General features: G+C 35.8%; 1 protein-coding gene across 2 annotated transcripts in view; it reads right to left on the reverse strand.

Moving 5' to 3' along the window:
• LOC130013154 (bromodomain-containing protein DDB_G0280777-like) overlaps positions 1 to 23,205 on the reverse strand; it is a 229,994-nt gene that overhangs the window by 201,014 nt on the left and 5,775 nt on the right. For both annotated transcript variants that reach the window (XM_056101790.1, XM_056101791.1), the window contains exon 3: positions 16,647 to 16,753. In XM_056101790.1, the coding sequence (XP_055957765.1) occupies positions 16,647 to 16,753 (107 nt within the window). The remainder of the gene's footprint in view (positions 1 to 16,646; positions 16,754 to 23,205) is intronic.

A 23,205-nucleotide genomic window follows, 5' to 3' on the forward strand; every position in this document is an offset into this window, starting at 1 on the left:
AGGACACCAGACATGGAGAAGAGTAGACTGGCAAAATATACCGGTATACCATTTGGTACTACATGTACATGTATTTCGTACTTATATCATATTAAACCCCTCGGCCGCCATGTTGAATCACACAGTATTCAACGTTCTATATCCTAACATCTTTATGAAATCAACGACAAATCTAAACTTGGGCACTCCAACCATTTTTATTTTTACATCATTCAGTTTTTTTTAAATAAGTAATTCTATCACAAATTATAGTGAAGACTGGACCACTAAACTAGTTACCCATCAGTTTTTCTTTGTGTTAATGCGTTCTACATTTTCAAAGCAATGATTCTTATAATGTGCGAGCCGCCATGACACCGGCGGATATTATAACTTCGATAGGCGAGAAACTTCAGGTAGCAGTTGGGTTTCATCAAATCATATAATTATGCGGTACGGCTTCACCTTTATTTCAATGGGAATTGGTTTATTATATGTGCAGTGCAGTTTTAGGTTAGTTCATGTGTAAATTAAGGGAGCTATACATAGGCCAGTAACCTTTTTGTAGTCATTTGACTAAAAAAAAATTGCGGAAAGGAACTCCGTAGGACAAGCCACTACTGTGGCAGGAGTAAGGCGGAAGACATCAGTAGTGGAACCATTTCTCAGTTAATCCGGAAGTGCGTTGCTATTGTAAGAATATATAAAATGGGGTTTACAGTCCCACTTTTTTGCTGTAGTTTGAGTAATGAGTTAGAGCATATATTTTGTCAAAAAATCATTGCAAATAGAAGACCTCATCCCCACCACCACCACCCTGTAATACACTAGCTAGCTTGTGTATTTCCATATACACAAGTTACGATTCGATATGCGCAAATATCGAAAGGAACCATATCTTTGGATTATAAACATGCATGTCAAGTTTCATCAAAATCTTTCACTGTGAAAAATCTAAAATCAAACAAATTTTACAATGAAGGTAGTGAAAAGAAAATGTTATGTTAAGCGTTGTTCGAGGGTGGGGTGGGTGCATAAAATTCCAAATGCAAAGGGTTATTTTTCGTGCACGCCAATATGCACACAGGATTTTGATTTTTCGTCCTACCCAAAAAACTGCACGCAAAGTTAGTGTCGGGCCTTCGGTCAAGAACCACGGACAAAGGGAGAGAACGGGGACCTCTGTTTTGCATACCATCCAAGCGACTAGGCACTAATCCTTGTACCATGGACGAGGGGACGGGCGTTTTTCGTCCCATCGAAACGACTAGACACAGATCCTTGCTAGGCCTTCCATACTTCACCACTGCCAACGGGGAACCACTTTGACCTTTGACGACTAGACACTAATCCTTGCAAGGCCTTCTGTTCTGCACAAATGAGCCACGCTGGCCTCGTTTTGTCGTAACATACAAACGACTAGACAATGTTTCATAATTTAGTCATGTTCGCATGGGTGGGTTGGCAGCAGAATTGATATGTACATGATAGTGACACGAGGAGGAGGGGGGGGGGAGCGGGGTGTACACAAATCACACAAATCAGAGCTTTGTAATACACGCATATACTTGATATACTAAATACACAAATGGCTGAATTTCAAGACATTTCTGGCACTCTTTTAACACATAATGAGAACACTGCATTAATTTCTATATATCAATAAAATATGCCTCAGACCCATTGTATCATATATGATACACTAAATTTCGACATTGATTTTCAGAAAAAATATTGTTTATTTTTAAATTTGAATTAGACTAGTAACAAAATATATTTTCTGGCAACAAATAGCATATAAATAAAAATAGATTTACTTTCTGATTATTTTTTTTAAATGAAATCATTCCAGGGCTTTTATTGACATTTCAGAAAATGTAGAGTTGGTCCCATGCACTTGAGGCCAGGGTCCTTGAAGTTGTACAGCTGCACCCGGTGACCGATATTTATTTAACGGGAAATAAGTGATAATTCATATTATAGCAGTGAATAATTAAAATATTTCATAGGGATTATAATAATATGTATATCATGTCTGGGTATGACAGGGTTAAAACCAATATTCAATTCCGAAAATCTTTTTTTTGCTAAAACTCTTTTTTTTTTAATGGGATCAAAATGGGGGTAAAGCACAGAGTCTGGGGTAGTAATGGGCGTATTGTGTCCAAATTTCATGGTTTTCGGACAATCGGTGCCGGTGTCATGGCGAAATTCCACTTTTTTCCCCTCATGGAAGCCGTAAATTGACGAAAGGCAGGTGACAAGAACAAACGACTTGAACGAATGCAGGTATCACCTTGAAATTTACAGGGTACCTAGGTACCAACGTGAAAAGTTGCTCGCCGTAATTTAGTACTCATGGTACCGTTGGTTCCTGTGTAGCGCATGCGCGAAATCAAAACCAGCTAAACTCGAAAACAACCTTGTCGGCACGGAAAACATCAAAGGAGAAATTCGAAGTTTTGAAATATTCAAATACCAAACATTCGACCATGATCCAGGCTATCCTGAAATGTAATAATTTCGGTAATTGGAGACACATTCTCTAAGTCACGACCAATAGTGTATGTTTTCAAGCCCATTAATGTGGATTTTTCACTATTTTTCATTTTCAATTCAAAATGGCGTCCATCAGTTGACCTAAATCAAAATTCTACTGCCTACATTTTATGAGCTTTCCTTCAAGGATTTGGAAAATATAATCCCCTTGTCTGTAAGTAAAATAGCAAAAAAGCCTTAGCGATATTTCACATTTCAAGATGGTGGCACTTCCGGTTTGGGTTACAAACTCCATTTTTTGTGTACGAATCAGTAGTGTCGTAACTAGTAAAGAAATACAATTTCAAGGCAATCGGACCTATATTTCGTCGATTTTTTTTTAAACTTTGATCCTTAATTTCATCAAGGGGAGATAATACAGAAAATTTCTAATGACATTTTTCAAGTTGTATCGGTAAGATCTACTTACATACTGAATTTCATGAAAATCGTGCAACTATTAAAGAAGTTGTCAAGTTGATTTTAACTTCCGGTTCGAAATCACAGCGACGAATTTTTGAAATTCGAAAATCCGAAATTGCAGATTTGAAGTAAATGATTCAAGGTACTCAAAGATTTTCTTTTAGTAAAATAGGTCTAAAAGTCACAAAGTTACAGCAATGTAGGTCAAATGCATTCGTTCGTAAAATTCGGTGATTTCGGATGTGTAAAACGTTTTGAAAACATACCTATTCCAAAGCCACCCCCCATTCTTGGGGGGGTAGGTCAAAGTTTCAGAAAGATCCCATGGTTAGATTCTGAGATATAAAATTTGCAGGAAAAACACACAAAAAAAAAAATATAATAATAATAATAATCTTAACAGAAACAATAAGCTTTCATATGTAATACATATGAAAGCTTAATTACGCAAAAACAACACAATATAGTAGACCCATGGTCCAACCAAAGGATAATATTGACTAACAATGAATGCCTGTCAAAGGGAGCCGAAGGGTGAAACCATATTACAGTTAATGAGGTGATCAAGATGAGACCATTCCCCAAAAAATACAACCACAACATAGCCCTAAATCCGTTGTCTAAATAAACACGAATAATATATGCTTACTAATTAAGCAATCCAGGAAATAAATGATGTTAAACAAATGAAAACCATAACAAAATATGAATAAACAATAAAATTGGGAATACTGGCCTAACCTCAGATGACTAAATAAGCTTCATCATGAACTCTTATATATTAAACCCAAGTTTACTAAATGTCATTGTGCTTGATAACCATAAGAGGATACTTGTCGAAACGTTGTGCTTTTAGAATAAAACCAGTGATTGTTTCCCATAACCAGCGGCTGCCAGGCAGGATAGAGATGGATAGAGAACAAGCTAAAAACAAAGTGATTTTTCCTACAATCAAGGGCCATAATTCAGGAAATTATAATTCGATATGCGCAAATATCGAAAGGAACCGAGATCTTTGTGTTATAAACTTACATTTCAAGTTTCAACAAAATCGGATAAAAATTGTGACCTCTATAGGGTCCACAACCTTGATATACCATATTTTTACGCTATTTGAAGACGAACGGCGGCCATTTTGTCTGTCAGTTTTGGGCTGATTTTCACGAAATTCGAATTCAGCCATCCTTTGGGTGTAACGGTGATATAATAATACGTTTTTTTAAATCTGATAAAAATTATGACCTCTATAGGGTCCACAAGCTAAAAACGCGATTTTTCGTACAATCAGGGGCCATAATTCAGGAAGTTACATTCCGATATGCGCGAATATCGAAAAGAACCGAGATCTTTGGGTTATAAACTTACATTTCAAGTTTCAACAAAATCGGATAAAAATTATGACCTCTATAGGGTCCACAACCTTGATATACCATATGTTTTACACTAATTGAGAATGAAGGGCGGCCATTTTGTCTGTCAATTTTGGGCCGATTTTCACAAAATAGTACGTTTTTTTAAATCGGATAAAAATTATGACCTCTATAGGGTCCAGAAGCAAAAAACTGATTTTTCGTACAATCACGGGCCATAATTCATGAAGTTACGGTCCGATATGCATGAATATCGGGAGGAACCGAGATCTTTGGGTTATAAACTTACATTTCAAATTTCAACAAAATCAGATAACCAGCAGCTGCCAGGCAGGATACGCCCACATTTTCGAGAGATGGATAGAGAACAAGCTAAGAAGAAAGTGATTTTTCCTACAATCAAGGGCCATAATTCAGAAGTTATAGTCCGATATGCGCGAATGTCGAAAGGAACCGAGATCTTTGGGTTATAAACTTACATTTCAAGTTTAAACAAAATCGGATAAAAATTGTGACCTCTATAGGGTCCACAACCTTGATATACCATATTTTTACGCTATTTGAGAACAAACGGCGGCCATTCTGTCTGTCATTTTTGGGCCGATTTTTACGAAATTCAAACTCAGCCGTCCATAGGGTTTAACGGTGATATAATAATACGGTTTTTTAAATTGGATAAAAATTATGACCTCTATAGGGTCCAGAAGCTAACCAGCAGCTGCCAAGCAGGATACGCCCACATTTTCGAGAGATGGATAGAGAACAAGCTAAAAAGAAAGTGATTTTTCCTACAATAAAGGGCCATAATTCAGGAAATTATAATTCGATATGCGCAAATATCGAAAGGAACCGAGATCTTTGTGTTATAAACTTACATTTCAAGTTTCAACAAAATCGGATAAAAATTGTGACCTCTATAGGGTCCACAACCTTGATATACCATATTTTTACGCTATTTGAGAACAAATGGCTGCCATTTTGTCTGTTAATTTTGGGCCGATTTTCACGAAATTCGAACTCAGCCTCCCTTAGGGTGTAACGGTGATATGATAATACGGTTTTTTAAATCGGATAAAAATTATGACCTCTATAGGGTCCACAAGCTAACAAGCGGTTGCCATGCAAGATACGCCCACATCTTGCAAGAGATGGACAGTGAACAAGCTCAAAAAAAGAAGTGATTTTTCGTACAATCAAGGGCCATAATTTAGGAAGTTACAATCCAATATGCATGAATATTAAAAGGAACCAAGATGTTTTGGTTATAAACATGTATTTCAAGTTTCATCACAATCGAATCAAAATTGTGTCCTCTCTCTAGAGGGTCCAAAACCTTGATATACCATATATTTACAATATTTGCGTACAAGGGGCAGCCATTTTGTCCGGCAGTTTTGGTCCGATTTGTACAAACCATCATAAACTTACATTTCAAGTTTCAACAAAATCGGATAAAAATTGAGAGCTCTATAGGGTCCACAACCTTGATATACCATATTTTTACGCTATTTGAGAACGAACAGCGGCCATTTAGTCTGTCAATTTTGGGCCGATTTTCACGAAATTCGAACTCAACCTTCCTTAGGGTGTAACGGTGAAATAATAATACGTTTTTTTAAATCGGATAAAAATTATGACCTCAATAGGGTCCACAAGCTAAAAACGCGATTTTTCGTACAATCAGGGGCCATAATTCAGGAAGTTACGGTCTGATATGCGCGAATATCGAATGGAACCGAGATCTTTGGGTTATAAACTTACATTTCAAGTTTTAACAAAATCGAATAAAAATTGTGACCTCTATAGGGTCCACAACCTTGATATCGAAAGGAACCGAGATCTTTGTGTTATAAACTTACATTTCAAGTTTCAACAAAATCGGACAAAAATTGTGACCTCAATAGGATCCACAACCTTGATATATATCATATTTTTACGCTATTTGAGAACGAAGGGCGGCCATTTTGTCTGTCAGCAATGGGCCGATTTTCACGAAATTCGAACTCAGCCGCCCTTATGGTGTAACGGTGATATATTAATACGTTTTTTTAAATCGGATAAAAATTATGACCTCTATAGATGGTTCCGCGTAGAAAGGAATTACCCATAATCTTGTATGGCAACTCGCGGTAACTATGTACGCTATCTTGTATTATTTTGCCGATATTTTGAACGTTTATATAAAGATATATGGTTCCGAGAGAAAAATGCGTTAATGAAGACATAACTGAGGTATTTATTTTATTTGTAAATATTAATAAGATATAATTAACGTTAAATACCATATTGTTAGAACAACACTCTCTTTCTTTATCATTTTCTGTATAGGCCTAATCGTATTTTAACACATCGTGATAATTTACTCTTTATTTCTTATAATCACATTTTAGCACCTCATGATTTACGTGACGGTCAACATTGATAACAAAGCCTCCCCCCAAAAAATAACATTAAAATTGTTGTTCTAGCAATATTGTATTGAAGTTTAATTAGACCTATGGGTTTATGAAACTAATGGCTTAGTGGTATATAATAAGGATAATTTAATGCAATTGATCACTATCAGATGCTTTTAGTTGATTATTCATTATGGCAAAATCTGGCGAATCTTCCAAGTTGAAATACAGAGAGACTTTGTCTGCAGTATGGGAGCGGTATGATGATAAAATTAAAGTGATAGGCAGTGTGGACCCTTATGAAATGCAATTTCCTGACAGCAGTTCATCGTGTGATAACTGGCCTGATATAACTTATCCAGACATTGTCAATTATTTAGTGTATACACAGAGTGCTTATACATTACAGGAATTAAAGGCCTACAAGTCCCTGGAGTCATACAACTATTTCATTAGTGGCTGGGTGCAGACTGTCAGTCGAGTTATTTTAATGGAAAGTTTGTTTGGACAGCCAAAGTAAAACATTCTCAAAGGATGAATGATGCATGTCTCCAGCCATGGATTATATGTGAAAATGATGGTAATGTCATATCAGGACACTGTACATGTATGGCTGGTGTAGGTGAAGTTTGTTCGCATGTGGGGGCCCTGCTATTTTACATAGAAGCTGCAGTGAAGATGTGTAATTCTCAGACAGTGACTGAAAAGAAAGCTTATTGGTTGCCTGCTTCCGTTCAAAAGGTATGTAGGCCTATATATTTTAATTTGGATTCATGTGGGTCAGAGTTTCTTTCTAATTCTACGTATTGATATAAATCAACCAGACAAACAACAAACTTTTATAAATACAAAGATTTAACCCTATTTAAATAAACCCTATCTTTGTTGATATTTCAGATTCAATATAAAACTATTCAAGATATTGACTTTACATCAGCTAAAACAAAGAAGAAGAAATTTGACAATGGTCCAGGTACGACTCCTGCTCAAATTAAAGTAAAGAAACTACCCAATGTTTCAGAACCATCTGCAGATGAACTGTCCAAACTATTTGAGTCATTACATAACTCTGGAGAAAAGTCTGCAATTTTGTCTTTAGTGCCCGGATATGCATGTCATTTTAGACCCAAAGCACTAGACAAAAAGTACCCACAAGTTTTGACTGAACTTCATGATAATGCTGTGTTTAACATATTGAATGATGACATCAAATCTTTTTGTGAAGATGTATATGACACTATCCGTGTTACAAAAGAACAAAGTGACAACTGTGAGATGGATACCCGCTCACAAAGCAAAAACAAGAAATGGTTTAGTTTCAGGGCTGGCCGCATTACAGAATCAAAAATACGATCAGTGTGTCACACTAAAATAGAAAATCCATCAAAAAGCTTAGTAAAGGATATATGCTATCCCTCATCAAAGGTTTTCTCAAGTAAACCTACTAAATGGGGTTGTGACCATGAGAGCACAGCCAAACAACATTATGTAAAATTTATGATGCAACACCATGACAACTTTATATTAGAAGAGAGTGGATTTGTGATTAATCCTGAATATCCCTTTATGGGGGCTACCCCTGATGCAATTGGCTGTTGTGATTGTTGTGGACCTATTTTAGTTGAAATCAAATGTCCATATTGTGAACGTGATTCAACAAAAATAGGTGAAAACATCACATGTTTAGAAACTAAAGATGGGAAATTATCATTGATAAAGTCACATGCATATTATTACCAAGTCCAATGTCAACTGTTAGTGTGCGATAAAGTGTGCTGTGATTTTGTTGTTTGGACTTGCAATGATTTGTTTAAGGAGAGAATTGTGATCGATTCTGACTTTTCGAAATATTTAGTGGAGAAATCAGAAACATTTTTTAAATGTGTTATTTTACCAGAGCTTGTTGGGAAGGTTCACTCTACTCCACTCAAACAAAAGCCAGAATCACGAAGTTCAGAAAGTATTGACAAGCAACCTTCTAATGACAGTCGTCAACTCATATGCATTTGCAGGACTGTTTATGATGAGGAGGAAGACAATGTCATAGGTTGTGACAATGAAAATTGCAATTATATTTGGCTGCACTTCAAATGTGTTAATTTAAAGCGGGTCCCAAAAGGCAATTGGTTTTGTCCAGAGTGCAAAAACGATAGATCAAGAAAAATAAATAAAAAATAATGTCAATTAAAGTTTTCTTTATTATTTTTCTTTTAATCAAATGGCACAACAGATTCACACATATTAGATAAAGCGCAACAAACAGTTGTTATTTTGTCAATTGTAGGCACAACATCACTTGTGCAATGTAAATAATCCATGGGGATTGTGCTTTGTAGAATAGTGTATTTGTTTCTAACAAGTCCAATCACACGTTCCACATGAATTCTGTTATGTGCAAATTTTCTTGTTGATTCTATTTCAACCGGAGAAAGCTGTTTTTTTCCTCTAGTAAATGCAGGGATTTTGACCTCTGCACACATTAAGTCAACACTTTCTGTTATATCAAAACCCCTGTCACCCAAAACAATGTCACCAGGAAGTAATTTCAGAAAAAGCCCACAATTTTCAGTGATATGTTTATCAGTGACGCGTCCTCCCCACGCCTTAGACAGAAATGACACGGACCCTTGTGGTGTAATGCCAATTAGAAATTTTACTGTGTTATGATGTTTATAATTGCTCCACGTTTCAGCACGGGCCAATAAATTGGAGGGTCTTTCAATAAAAACTTCAAAACAGTCAATTATAATTGAAACTTTGACACCAAAATGTTTCCTGAAATCCGTGGGCATAGACATTTGTAATTCCTCTCTTTCGGGCCACAAAATTAGGCATTTCATACGAGTATACATGATGTGAATCAAGTCACTGAATACTTTGGAAGCACAACTAACATATCTGAAAGCGGTAAGCCAAGTCTTGAAAGCTTAAATTTAGTCTTAGTTTCTTTAAAGTTAACATCAGTTTTTCAAATTTAGTCAGAGAACTTTTATGGTTTTCTGGAATGCTGTCAACTACAAAGTTATATAAAGCCACCAAGGCAGAATAGGTTAAACCTGTGTAATGTTTCACCCTTGCTTCATCATGTTTCAAGGACTCACGTGAATAACCTTGCTTTGCAACAGATTCATTTAATTCTCGGTTTTCACAGGTCAGTCTTTGCAATTCAGTCCTATATTTCTGTAAAAGATCAGCATCATCATTTGAAATCGAAGCATCTTGATTTGTTTCCCTTTCTAGTTTCCCCATGAGTATAAATTTACTAGTTTTTGTCGAGCAGGCATCTTCTGCCATGATACCCACATCATTTGATGATTCAGTTTCATCCAAGAAACATGTGATATCTCTCTTTTGTTGTCGTTGCTGACATCTATTATATCTTTTCATTGATGAAGATGAGACTTTTTCTTCATTGGGTTTTAAAGGACCTAATTTCAGGGAAGGAGCCCAGTCTGGATTTGTCTTATTGTAAAGGTTAGCCTTATTACCTGAAACATATAAACAATGAAAAATTATTAAAACACTTATTAATTGCCAGGTTATGGATTATTTGGGACTGGGCAAATGCAATCAATGACACAAGATTTGTCTTGACTGGAAAATGGATTTAGTAAATTTTGTAGTTTTAAACTAATGACTACCTTATCGAAATAATTTACGTCAGTAAATAGGCTAAATTTTTGGTTATACATACCAGTTACAAAATGATCAGAACAGACTTTCCAGTGACGTTGAGTGGGATCTGGATTAAAATCTTTCCTGTTGATTCTCGTCACCCATAATTCACGTCTTTCTCTTGACAAAGCCTCTGTCGCATCACCTTGGTGGGTTATAATTCTCGGGATTTCATAGAAAGACCGTTTGCAATCTTTATCATTCGCACGATTAGTGCACCCCCATACAACACATGAATTTACCATGATGATAGATAGCTACAGCTCGTTGTAATCAAACTATAAATGAGCGTAATTCAGCCGATATTTCTAGTACTAGGACTCGCGTAGCTTGGGTAAACAAAGAACTCTTGCCATACAAGATGGCGGACAGTGCATTTTGGGTAACCTGCGTGACGTCATGAGAGAACCATCTATAGGGTCCACAGGCTAAAAACGTGATTTTTCGTACAATCAGGGGCCATAATTCAGGAAGTTACAGTCCGATATGCGCGAATATCTAAAGGAACTGAGACCTTTGGGTTATAAACTTACATTTCAAGTTTCAACAAAATCGGATAAAAATTGTGACCTCTATACGGTCCACAATCTTGATATACCATATTTTTACGCTATTTGAGAACGAACGGCGGCCATTTTGTCTCAATTTTGGGCCGATTTTCACGAAATTCAATCTTGGCCATCCTTAGGGTGTAACGGTGATATAATAATACAGTTTTTAAAATCAGATAAAAATTATGACCTCTATAGGGTCCACAAGCTAAAAACGCGATTGTGCGTACAATCAGGGGCCATAATTCAGGAAGTTACCGTCCGATATGCGCGATTATCGAAAGGAACCATGATCTTTGGGTTATAAACTTTCATTTCAAGTTTCATCAAAATCGGATTAAAATTGTGACCTCCATAGGGTCCACAACCTTGATATACCATATTTTTTACACTATTTGGAAACGAAGGGCAGCCATTTTGTCTGTCAGTTTTGGGCCGATTTTCACGAAATTCAAACTCAGCCGTCCTTAGGGTGTAACGGTGATATAATAATACGTTTTTTTAAATCGGATAAAAATTATAACCTCTATAGGGTCCAAAAGCTAAAAACGCGATTTTTTGTACAATCAGGGGCCATAATTCAGGCAGTTATGGTCTGATATGCGCGAATATCGTAAGGAACCAAGATCTTTGGGTTATAAACTTATATTTCAAGTTTCAACAAAATCGGATAAAAATTGTGACCTCTATTGGGTCCACAACCTTGATATACCGTATTTTTACGTTTTTGAGAATGAACGGCGGCCATTTTGTCTGTCAATTTTCACGAAATTAGAACACAGCTGTCCTTAGGGTGTAACGGTGATATAATAATACGGTTTTTTAAATCGGATAAAAATTATGACCTCTATAGGGTCCACAAGCTAAAATTGTGATTTTTCGTACAATCAAGGGCCATAATTCAGGAACCGAGATCTTTGGGTTATAATCTTATATTTCAAGTTTCAACAAAATCGGATAAAAATTGTGACCTCTATAGGGTCCACAAGCTAAAAACGTGATTTTTCATACAAACAGGGGCCATAATCCATGAAGTTTCGATCCGATACATGCCAATATCAAAAGCAGCCGAGATCTTTTGGAGATAAACCTATATGTCAAGTTTCGTCAAAATCGGATAAGAATTGTGACCTGTAGAGTATCCACTAACAATTGTGGACGGACGGACAGGGGCGACGTTTGGACAATCCGGGGCCATAATTCAGGAAGTTACGTTCCGATATGCGCGAATATCAAAAGGAACCGAGATCTTTGGGTTATAAGCATACATTTCAAGTTTAAACCAAATCATATAAAAATGGTGACCTCTACAGTGTTCACAAGCTAAAAACGTGATTTTTCAAACAATCAGGGGACATAATCTATGAATTTACAGTCCGATACATGCCAATATCGAAAGCAACCGAGATCTTAGGGTGATAAACCTATATTTCAAGTTTCATTGAAATCGGATAAAAATTGTGACCTGTAGACTGTTCACAAACAATTGTGGACGGACGGACGGACGGACAGGAGCGACGACAATATATGTCCACATGAAAATGTGGGCGTATAAAAATTATACAGGTGCTGATTGGCTGTACAAGAGAAAGTTTGTTTATAATTCTGAATAATTCCGAGGACTATTTGTTGTCTTCCGTTGGTCGGAACGGCGAACCGGAAGTGTGATTTGTAAACACGTTAATGCTCATCTACTGGAACCAAACATACGATAAATAATGGACATAGCTGTAAAAAAAAAACTAGACATAAACGGTGAGTAGGGACTAGCCGTCCACATACCTTTCTGTGTCGAATTACCGCTCAAAGGAAGTGTTGCTCACATCAATGAGTTCATGCATGACTTATTTTTTTAATATTATCAAATCCCGTAAATGACACCTCATTTGTATTTTGATATGAATTAATCGTATTCCACAGTTGTTTAAATTAAAAAATTAAAAATTTGTATTTAAAATTAACACTTTGCTCATTAATATTAGCATAAGGTCAAGGACATACCAGATATTCAGACACGAAAGCTAGGCTACCTGCGAAACATTGTTTACATTTATACAATGGCGAAATGTGCTATTACTAAAGGGAATACGACATAATTGTATGTATGGTGATGTAAATGAAACCATTGCATATCTATACAATGTTCCGCTAAGTGTTGTTAGTTTAACGATTATTCGCATCACTCGTCTAAAGATATGAAGGGTCATTTTCAAGATTGAACCAGCGGCTGCCAGGCAGGATACGCCCACATTTTCGAGAGATGGATAGAGAACAAGATAAAAAGAAAGTGATTTTTCCTACAATCAAGGGTCATAATTCAGGAAATTACAATTCGATATGCGCAAATATCGAAAGGAACCAAGATCTTTGGATTATAAACTTACATTTCAAGTTTCAACAAAATCGGATAAAAATTGTGACCTCTATAGGGTTCACAACCTTGATATACCATATTTTTACGCTATCTGAGAACTCAGCCGTCCTTATGGTGTAACGGTGATATAATAATACGATTTTTTAAATCGGATAAAAATTATGACCTCTATAGGGTCCACAAGCTAATAACTTGATTTTTCATACAATCAGGGGACATAATTCAGGAAGTAACGGTACGATATGCGCGAATATCGAAAGGAACCAAGATCTCTGGGTTATAAACTTACATTTCAAGTTTCAACAAAATCGGATAAAAATTGTGACCTCTATAGGGTCCACAACAGTGATGGGATTTCCAAAATTTTTCTTGTTGGACATTTTTTTCCCGAAAATAAAGGGGCATAACTGGTTATTTAAGCAGACGTTTTCAAACCACAATTAAGAATCACGTGTCAACAAAATATTCAAATTTATACGTAATAAAAAAATATCTTCACCTCGTTATTTTTCATGCTTAATTCCCGTACGGTATTAAAATTTATGTCAATAATATTCTTACAAAATTACATGACATCGTAATACCATAGAATGAAAGTGTGACGACTACTGTCAATCGGTACCTGTTTCAAATTCCCCCCAAATTACCGTATTTTTCGGGTCATATTTCGATACATTTTTCAGCAAAGACCGGCATTCATCTCATACTCCGTTTCGATTTATATACGAAAGGAAAAATATGACATCTCGAAATTTATTTCGTAGTAAACGTCGCTCAAAAATGAGCGAGGGACACCAACTGCAGCTAAATAATTGCATTCGACTCTAGCACGCGCTATCGTCTAAAACAATTAACTAACCTTATTCCAATCAACATAGTCGTCAACATTTCTTAGCGTGTTTATTTATTTATCTAAAAACATAAACCCCACTCAAAATATGATCATAAATCCGACAATATGCCATCAAAATAGAATCTTTTCTCTCACATCAGGCGTGTTGATTCGGCACGTTTAAATCTCTTAATTTCACATGTCTCTCGAGATGACTACTTTCATTTTGAGTTACTTTACTAAAACAATTAACTAACCTTATTCCAATCGACATAGTCGTCAACATTTCTTAGCGTGTTTATTTATTTATTTAAAAACATAAACCCCACGTATTAGATTCGGCACGTTTAAATCTCTTAATTCCATGTGTCTCGCGAGATGACTACTTTCATTTCGAGTTACTTTACTAGAACCATGCGTGTGTGTGAAATAGCTTTATTTAACTTTGGCTTCCACCGAAGGAATATCACAGACAAGTTATCGGATACAATGTATATTGAATCGAAGCATGTTGAAAGTTATAATGACTGTCTATTGATGTCTATTACAATATGTGACATCTATAGTTTATACATATTGTCGGCTCACATCAATGCGATTAATATGTCCGACAATGCAGAAACCACGAGGTTAACACGAGGATTAAAATTATATATAATCACAGTTATTGGATTGATGAATATTCCGACAAAGGGGAAACAATGACTTCTGTTTACGACTAGATTGATGAACTGTCCGACAAAGGATTAAGTCGGTCAATCAAGGCAGATTAAGTAGTTAATCAAGGTAGGTTATTTATAGATGGTATAAAACGATAAATACGTTGATCACTTAATTACCTAATCAATCCAGCATATTATCGTCGATAATCGGGTTGAGTGGTAGTGTGTGTGTGAAATAGCTTTATTTAATTTTGGCTTCCACCAAAGGAATATCACAGACAAGTTATCGGATACAATGTATATTGAATCGAAGCATGTTGAAAGTTATGACTGTCTATTGATGTCTATTACAATATGTGACATCTATAGTTTATACATATTGTCGGCTCACATCAATGCGATTAATATGTCCGACAATGCAGAAACCACGGGGTTAACATGAGGATTAAAATTATAATCACAGTTATTGGATTGATGAACATTCCGACAAAGGGGAAACAATGACTTCTTTTTACGACTAGATTGACGAACTGTCCGACAAAGGATTAAGTCGGTCAATCAAGGCAGATTAAGTAGTTAATCAAGGTAGGTTATTTATAGACGGTATAAAACGATAAATATGTTGATCACTTAATTACCTAATCAATCCAGCGTATTATCGACGATAATCGGGTTGAGTGGTAGTTATACAATCAGTAAACTATTAATTTCAGAATTTTGAATATTATTCACCATGTCTTGATGACCGATTGGGCATATTCCCGGTCGGACAATTTTGGGCGTTTGGAAAAAAGATTCGGACAAGTCCGGAATATACGGGCAAAATTCCATCACTGGTCCACAACCTATTTTTATGCTATTTGAGAACGAGGGGCGGCCATTTTGTATGTCAGTTTTGGGCCGATTTTCACGAAATTTGAACTCAGCCGTCCTTAGGGTGTAACGGTGATATAATAATACGATTTTTTAAATCGGATAAAAATTATGACCTCTATAGGGTCCACAAGCTAAAAACGCGATTTTTCGTACAATCCGGGGCCATAATTCAGGAAGTTATGTTCTGATATGCGCAAATATCAAAAGGAACCGAGATCTTTGGGTTATAAACTTACATTTCAAGTTTCAACAAAATCGGATAAAAATTGAGACCTCTATAGGGTCCACAACCTTGATATACCATATTTTTAAGCTATTTGAGAATGAACGGCGGCCATTTTGTCTGTCAATTTTCACGAAATTCGAATTCAGCCGTCCTTAGGGTGTAACAGTGATATAATAATACCGTTTTTTAAATCAGATAAAAACTATGACCTCTATAGGGTCCACAAGCTAAAAACGTGATTTTTCGTACAATCAGGGGCCATAATTCAGGAGGTTATGTTCAGATATGCGCGAATATCGAAAGGAACCAAGATCTTTGGGTTATAAGCATACATTTCAAGTTTAAACCAAACAGTGTTCACAAGCTAAAAACGTGATTTTTCGTACAATCAGGGGCCATAATCCATGAAGTTACAGTCCGATACATTCCAATATCGAAAGGAACCAAGATCTTTTGGTGATAAACCTATATTTCAAGTTTCATTGAAATCGGATAAAAATTGTGACCTGTAGACCGTTCACAAAGAATTGTGGACGGACGGACGGACGGGCAGGGGCGACGACAATATACGTCCACATGAAAATGGGGGCGTATAAAAAGTAATTTGAATCTTTTTCAAATCAGTACAGGAAACCAGATGACCATAAATGCAATACAGATGATAATTTATTTATGCATTTATAATATCAAACTTTGAAAAGAGAAATTGTTTGAAAAATATATACACAATACCGATTTACTTACGTTAATTGCTCTCTGCCATATATTCCTTCTAATAAACTACAGAGTAGATCAAGTATTATAGGACTGTCACATGGTGATGTTGCTGCTATCAGAGCTTCTTCTAAATCCTGCAATATGACAGAAGGTCAGAACCAGCGGCTGTCAAGCAGGATACGCCCACATTTTCGAGAGATAGATAGAGAACAAGCTAAAAAGAAAGTTATTTTTTCTACAATCAAGGGCCTTAATTCAGGAAATTAAAATTCGATATGCGCAAATATCGAAAGGAACCGAGATCTTTGGGTTATAAACTTACATTTCAAGTTTCAACAAAATCGGATAAAAATTGTGACCTCTATAGGGTCCACAACCTTGATATACCATATTTTCGTACAATCAGGAGCCATAATTCAGGAAGTTACGATCCAATATGCGCGAATATCGAAAGGAACCGAGGTCGTTGGGTTATAAACTTCCATTTCAAGTTTCAACAAAATCGGATAAAAATTGTGACCTCTTTAGGCAGGGCTCTATAAAAGTTGAGTGTGCCTGCGCACACACTTGAAAATGTGCCTGCAGGGTAATACTGAAACACAGGGATGTAGCCAGGATTTGGTGAGTGGTGTAAAAATATATGTGGCGAGCGGAGCGAGGCAAAACAATTTTTGGGAGGGGGGCGTGATCTTTTATGAAAATTAAACCCTTCTTGGTGTATTTTCAGAGCATCTTCTGCCTTTTGTATTTGGTTCAGTGCAAATCAAATTTCCATTGATATATTCAAATTTTACCAAATTCACTTAATTTTCATCAATGATACAGGGATCTAAAAACTTTTTGACACCACCCGACCGAGCATAAAATTGTCCCGCCCCACTCTGTTTCTCTGGATAGATAATAATAATAATAATAATAACAGTTTATTCACAACTACATGTACAAGCATGAGTATGGAAGTTACAATAGATAAGTTGAGGACCTTTCGGTATTTGATGTTTTGTTGGTTTTTTTTACAAATATTACTTTATTACTTTGAGATTTAAAATTAATTAGATTCTTAAAACGGTGTTTGTGTTTTATTTGAGTACAACGAATTATGACAACAGGTAGATATTGATAATTAAAACACGTTGTATTATTTGACTTGTTTGTAAAGTTGTTGTACGTCTCACGAATATTATTATTATTACGGTGGAATGAGAATCAGAAACTGAGAAAGCTCTCATCGTCCTCCTAGTCCTACTCTCGGGCCGTAGCAAATCCATGGTCAACACAGGTAAGAAATAAAATAAGAAACATCCTGAAAATTTGAAGGCACGTGTTGGACAATTACGACATTCAAACCTTTAACATTGGAGTGCCGTAAATTGGTCTGGGTGACCTATTTACGGCAATTAACAAATATAAAGACCGTAGAATAATTCTAAGTATAAATAAACAAAATATCAATACATCTTTCTTTAAACTAATTTGGGATGATAGGGTCTACTACAGCACACAAAAATAAATTATGCCGTGACAGACATGGTTTGCGTACGTCGGCTTTTAGTTTTACCATGGCTTTGCCGTTTAATTGCCGTGGAAAATTTTGAGCGCCGAGTTTGTGTACAGAGAAGGACGAAGGGGTTTAAATACGACTGGGCGGCTTTCTTCGATTTTTTCTTTGTGCTGGGCGGCAAAAAATAGTGCCGCGGCTACATCTTTAAAAATGTGCCTGCAAAAAAGTTTTTTTTAAAGCAAATGTGCCTGCGCACGCCGTGCGCATGTGCGCGGAAATATCGATGCCTGTCAATAGGCTTGTTCGTTTTACTAATTTAAAACGATACATATAAATTTCAGACAGATGGGATAATAACTTTTGTCGTTACAGCAGTTACATGGTACAACAAAGTAAAACAAGGGCCATAACGGCATAATTAATGGAAATTGCTGAAATTCAATAGGCTTCTTCGTTTCACTAATTAAAATGATGGATAATGATATCAATTTCAAACAGATCGGATGATAACTGTTGTCATTGGAGCGTTCAAAAAGTGAAACAAGGGCCATAAATCTCGATGTAATTAACGGAAATTGCTGAAATTCAATAGGCTTCTTTGTTTTACTAATTCAAATGATGCATATAAATTTCATACAGATCGGATATAACTTTTGTTGTTAGAGCATTCACAAGGTACAACAAAGTGAAACAAGGGCCGTAACTCATGGCATAATTAACGGAAATTGCTGAAATTCAATAGGGTTCTTCATTTCACTAATTTAAATGATGCATATCAATTTCAAACAGATCGGATGGTAACTGTTGTCATTAGAGTGTTCACAATATTCAACAAAGTGAAACAAGGGCCATAACTCTAGATGTAATTAACGGAAATTGCTGAAATTCAATAGGCTTAATTGTTTTACTAATTTAAATGATGCATATAAATTTCATACAGATCGGTTGATAACTTTTGTCGTTAGAGCGTTCACAAGGTGCAACAAAGTGAAACAATGGCCATAACTCCAGAAGAAATTAACGGAAGTTATTGAAATTCAATAGGATTCTTCATCTCACTAATGCAAACAACATATATCAATTTCAAAACAATCAGATGATAAATATAGTCTGTAGAGTGTTCACAAGAAATTGTGGACGATGGACAGACGGACTGACGGACGGGTGCGATGGCAATATAGGACCACATTTCCATGTAGGCGTATAAAAAGTACCGTAAAGAAAATTTCTTCTTAAATATTTACATGTAACTTATAACTTACGTGTAGATTAGAGAAACAGACTTAATTTGATTTATGAATGACATTGCTTCTGATTTCTTAAATGTGGACAAGAAATGGATGAAAATATTGACCTTATAATATAATATAAGGTCCATGATAAAAGTGATTAATTCTTCAAAAGATAGGTTGCCAGGCAACAAAACATACGCCCACAGCAGCTAAATTGTTCGAGCGGTCGACAACGGTTGTCGCATATTTATTCCTTTGTAGGTAATTGGGGGCCTTTACAAGACAGTTTCATACAGATCAGATTATAAATTTTGTCGTTTGAGGGTTTACAAGGTTCTACAAACTGAAACAAGGGTCTCAACTCTGGAAGTAATCTACAGAAATTGTTGAAATTTGACAGGCTTTTTCGTTTTACTAATTTAAATAATGCATATAAATTTTATACAGATCACATAATCACTTTTGTCATTCAAACGTTCACAATCGCTATAACTCTAGAAATTATTGACAGAAATTGCTGAAATTCAATAGACCTGTTTCAGTAATTTAAATGATGCATACAAATTTCATACATATCGGATGATAACTTTCATCAATCGAGCATTAACAAGGTTTAACAAAGTGAAACAAGGGCAATAACTCTAGAAGTAATTATTGTAAATTGCTGAAGTTCAATAGGCTTTTTTGTTTCACTAATTTAAATCATGCATATAAATTTCACAAAGATCGGGTCATAACTTTTGGCGTTAGGGCGTTCACAAGGATCAATAAAGTGAAACAAGGGCCATAACTCTAGACATAATAAACGAAAATTGCTGAAATTCAATAGGTTTCTTAGTTTCACTAATCTTAATAATGCATATATAAATTTCACAAAGATTGGGTGATAACTTTTGGTGTTGGAGCATTCATAAGGTTCAATAAAGTGAAACAAGGGCCATAACTCTAGACGTAATAAACGGAAATTGCTGAAATTCAATAGGCTTCTTCGTTTCACTAATTTAAATCATGCATATAAATTTCACAAAGATTGGGTGCTAACTTTTGGCGTTAACAGCGTTCACAAGGTGCAGTCCAGTGAAACAAGGGCCGTAACTCTAGATGTAGTCAACAGAAATTGCTGAAATTCAATAGGCTTCTTTGTTTCACTAATTTAAATAATGCATATAAATTTCAGAAAGATCGGATGATAACTTTTGGAGTTAGAGCGTTCACAAGGTTCAATAAAGTGAAACAAGGGCAATAACACTAGACGTAATAAACTAACTTAAATATTGCATATAAATTTTACAAAGATCGTATGTTAACTTTTGGCATAAGAGCGTTCACATGTTTCAACAAAGTGAAACAGGGGCCATAACTCTAGACATAATAAACGAAAATTATTGAAATTAAATAGGCTTCTTCATCTCACTAATGTAAACAACATATATCAATTTTAACACAATTGGATGATAACTTTTGGCGTTATCTCTGCATGCTTACCCTAAGCAGAAAATGCTCATCTTCGAACTCCATCAAGGCATTGACCTAATAAACACCTACACCAAGTTTGAAGATACTAACTCAATTAGAAGGAGAGTTATTGTGTTCCAAGGTCTTGACCAATCAAATTGCTTATGGCTCTGTTTACCCTGAGCAGAAAATGCTCATTATCGAACTTAGTCAAGGTATTGCTGTAATGAAACTTTACACCAAGTTTCATCACTCTCACTTAATTAGAACTAAAGTTATCGTGTCCCAAAGCATCAACCAATCAAATTGCTTATCCTAAGCCGAAAATGCTCATCGTCGAACTCCATCAAGGCATTGACTTAATAAACACCTACACCAAGTTAGTACAATGAGGGGCCATAATTCAGGAAGTTATGGTCCGATATGCGCGAATATCGAAAGGAACCGAGATCTTTGGGTTATAAACTCACATTTCAAGTTTCAACAAAATCGGATAAAAATTATGACCTCTATAGGGTCCACAACCTTGATAAACCATACGGTATTTGAGAACGAAGGGCGGCCATTTTGTCTGTCAGTTTTAAGCCGATTTTCACGAAATTCGAACTCAGTCATCCTTAGGGTGTAACGGTGGTATAATAATACGTTTTTTGAAATCGGATAAAAATTAAGACCTCTATCGGGTCCACAATCTAAAAACGCGATTTTTCGTGCAATCAGTGGCCATAATTCAGGAAGTTACGTTCCGATATGCGCCAATATCGAAAGGAACAGAGATCTTTGGGTTGTAAATTCACATTTCAAGTTTCAACAAAATCGGATAAAAATTATGACCTCTATAGGGTCCACAACCTTAATATACCACATTTTTACGCTATTTGAGATCGAAGGGCGACCATTTTGTCTGTCAGTTTTAAGCCGATTTTCACGAAATTCGAACGCAGCCGTCCTTAGGGCGTAACGGTGATATAATAATATACGTTTTTTTAAATCGGATAAAAATTAAGACCTCTATAGGGTCCACAAGCTAAAAACGCGGTTTTTCGTACAATCAGGGGTCATAATTCAGGAAGTTACATTCCGATATGCGCTAATATCGAAAGGAACCAAGATCTTTGGGTTATAAACTCACATTTCAAGTTTAAACCAAATCGGATAAAAATTGTGACCTCTACAGTGTTCACAAGCTAAAAACGTGATTTTTCGTACAATCAGGGGCCATAATCCATGAAGAAACAGTCCGATGCATGCCAATATCGAAAGGAACCAAGATCTTTGGGTGATAAACCTATATTTCAAGTTTCATTGAAATCGGATAAAAATTGTGACCTGTAGACTGTTCACAAACAATTGTGGACGGACAGGGGCTACGACAATATACGTCCACATGAAAATGTGGGCGTATAAAAACAGCAGTGCATTTCCGCAGTTTTGCATTGTTTCTGAATATTCCCTACTTTTTTTGAAGAGTGTATACACAAGAGCAGTGCGAACCCCCCAATGGCATGCAAAATCAGCAAGCATGAGCAACTGTCCAAAACTGTTAAATAAACAAATGTACATAGATGGTTAAAACTGTAATAGGTATTAGGTATAGATAAGTACAGGAATAAAAGATCGCACGATTATTTAAGATGTATAAGATGGCAAAATAAAACTACATTTTTATACTAACGTTTCCACCATGATAGCGGCTCTTCAGGCATTTATTAAACAATAATTCAATTAACAATAGTCTATGACGTCACAATGTCATAGTTACATTATTATACAGGCAAGGGTAGTTGTTTCTTAGCCTACAGACTACAAATATTCAATCCTACCACAGTCTTTATTCTACACTGTATTTAATTTAATTTAATTATTCTCTTATTTAGAATTAAGTTTCGGGTGGTACTTCTCAATAAAATAGCTTTCTTTTGCCTCCAAGAGGTCGTTGTTTTTGCTATTAAGTCTGTATAAAGGAAAAACACTAAATTTGCCCCCACCACATACTTCAAGATGCTCACTGAGTGGGATCATCCTGTATTTTGGTTGAAGTATGTGCTGTCGATCGAGGTTCATTCTCAACCTAAGCATCATTTGGGTCTTTCCTATATACCTTCGATTGCATCCCGGACACGCTATAAGGTAAATTACATAGTTCGATTGGCAATTCATTGCCTGTTTGATATAAAATGTATTATCATCATTAATTTTTATGGATGATCCGTCAATGATAATGTCACAGGTTTTACACTTTGAATTACCACATTTCGAAACCAAATGTACTGCAATTGAAGAGACTGAATCATATTTAGAAGATGTTATAATCCTAGCTAGATTGGAAAGTTGCTTTATATTTGTTTTTCTCAATATTTTATCTATCGTTTGGCTATTTTTAAGGATATGGATGTAA

Source organism: Patella vulgata, chromosome 6 (assembly GCF_932274485.2).
Source record: "Patella vulgata chromosome 6, xgPatVulg1.2, whole genome shotgun sequence".
NCBI classification, from domain to species: Eukaryota; Metazoa; Mollusca; class Gastropoda; family Patellidae; genus Patella; species Patella vulgata.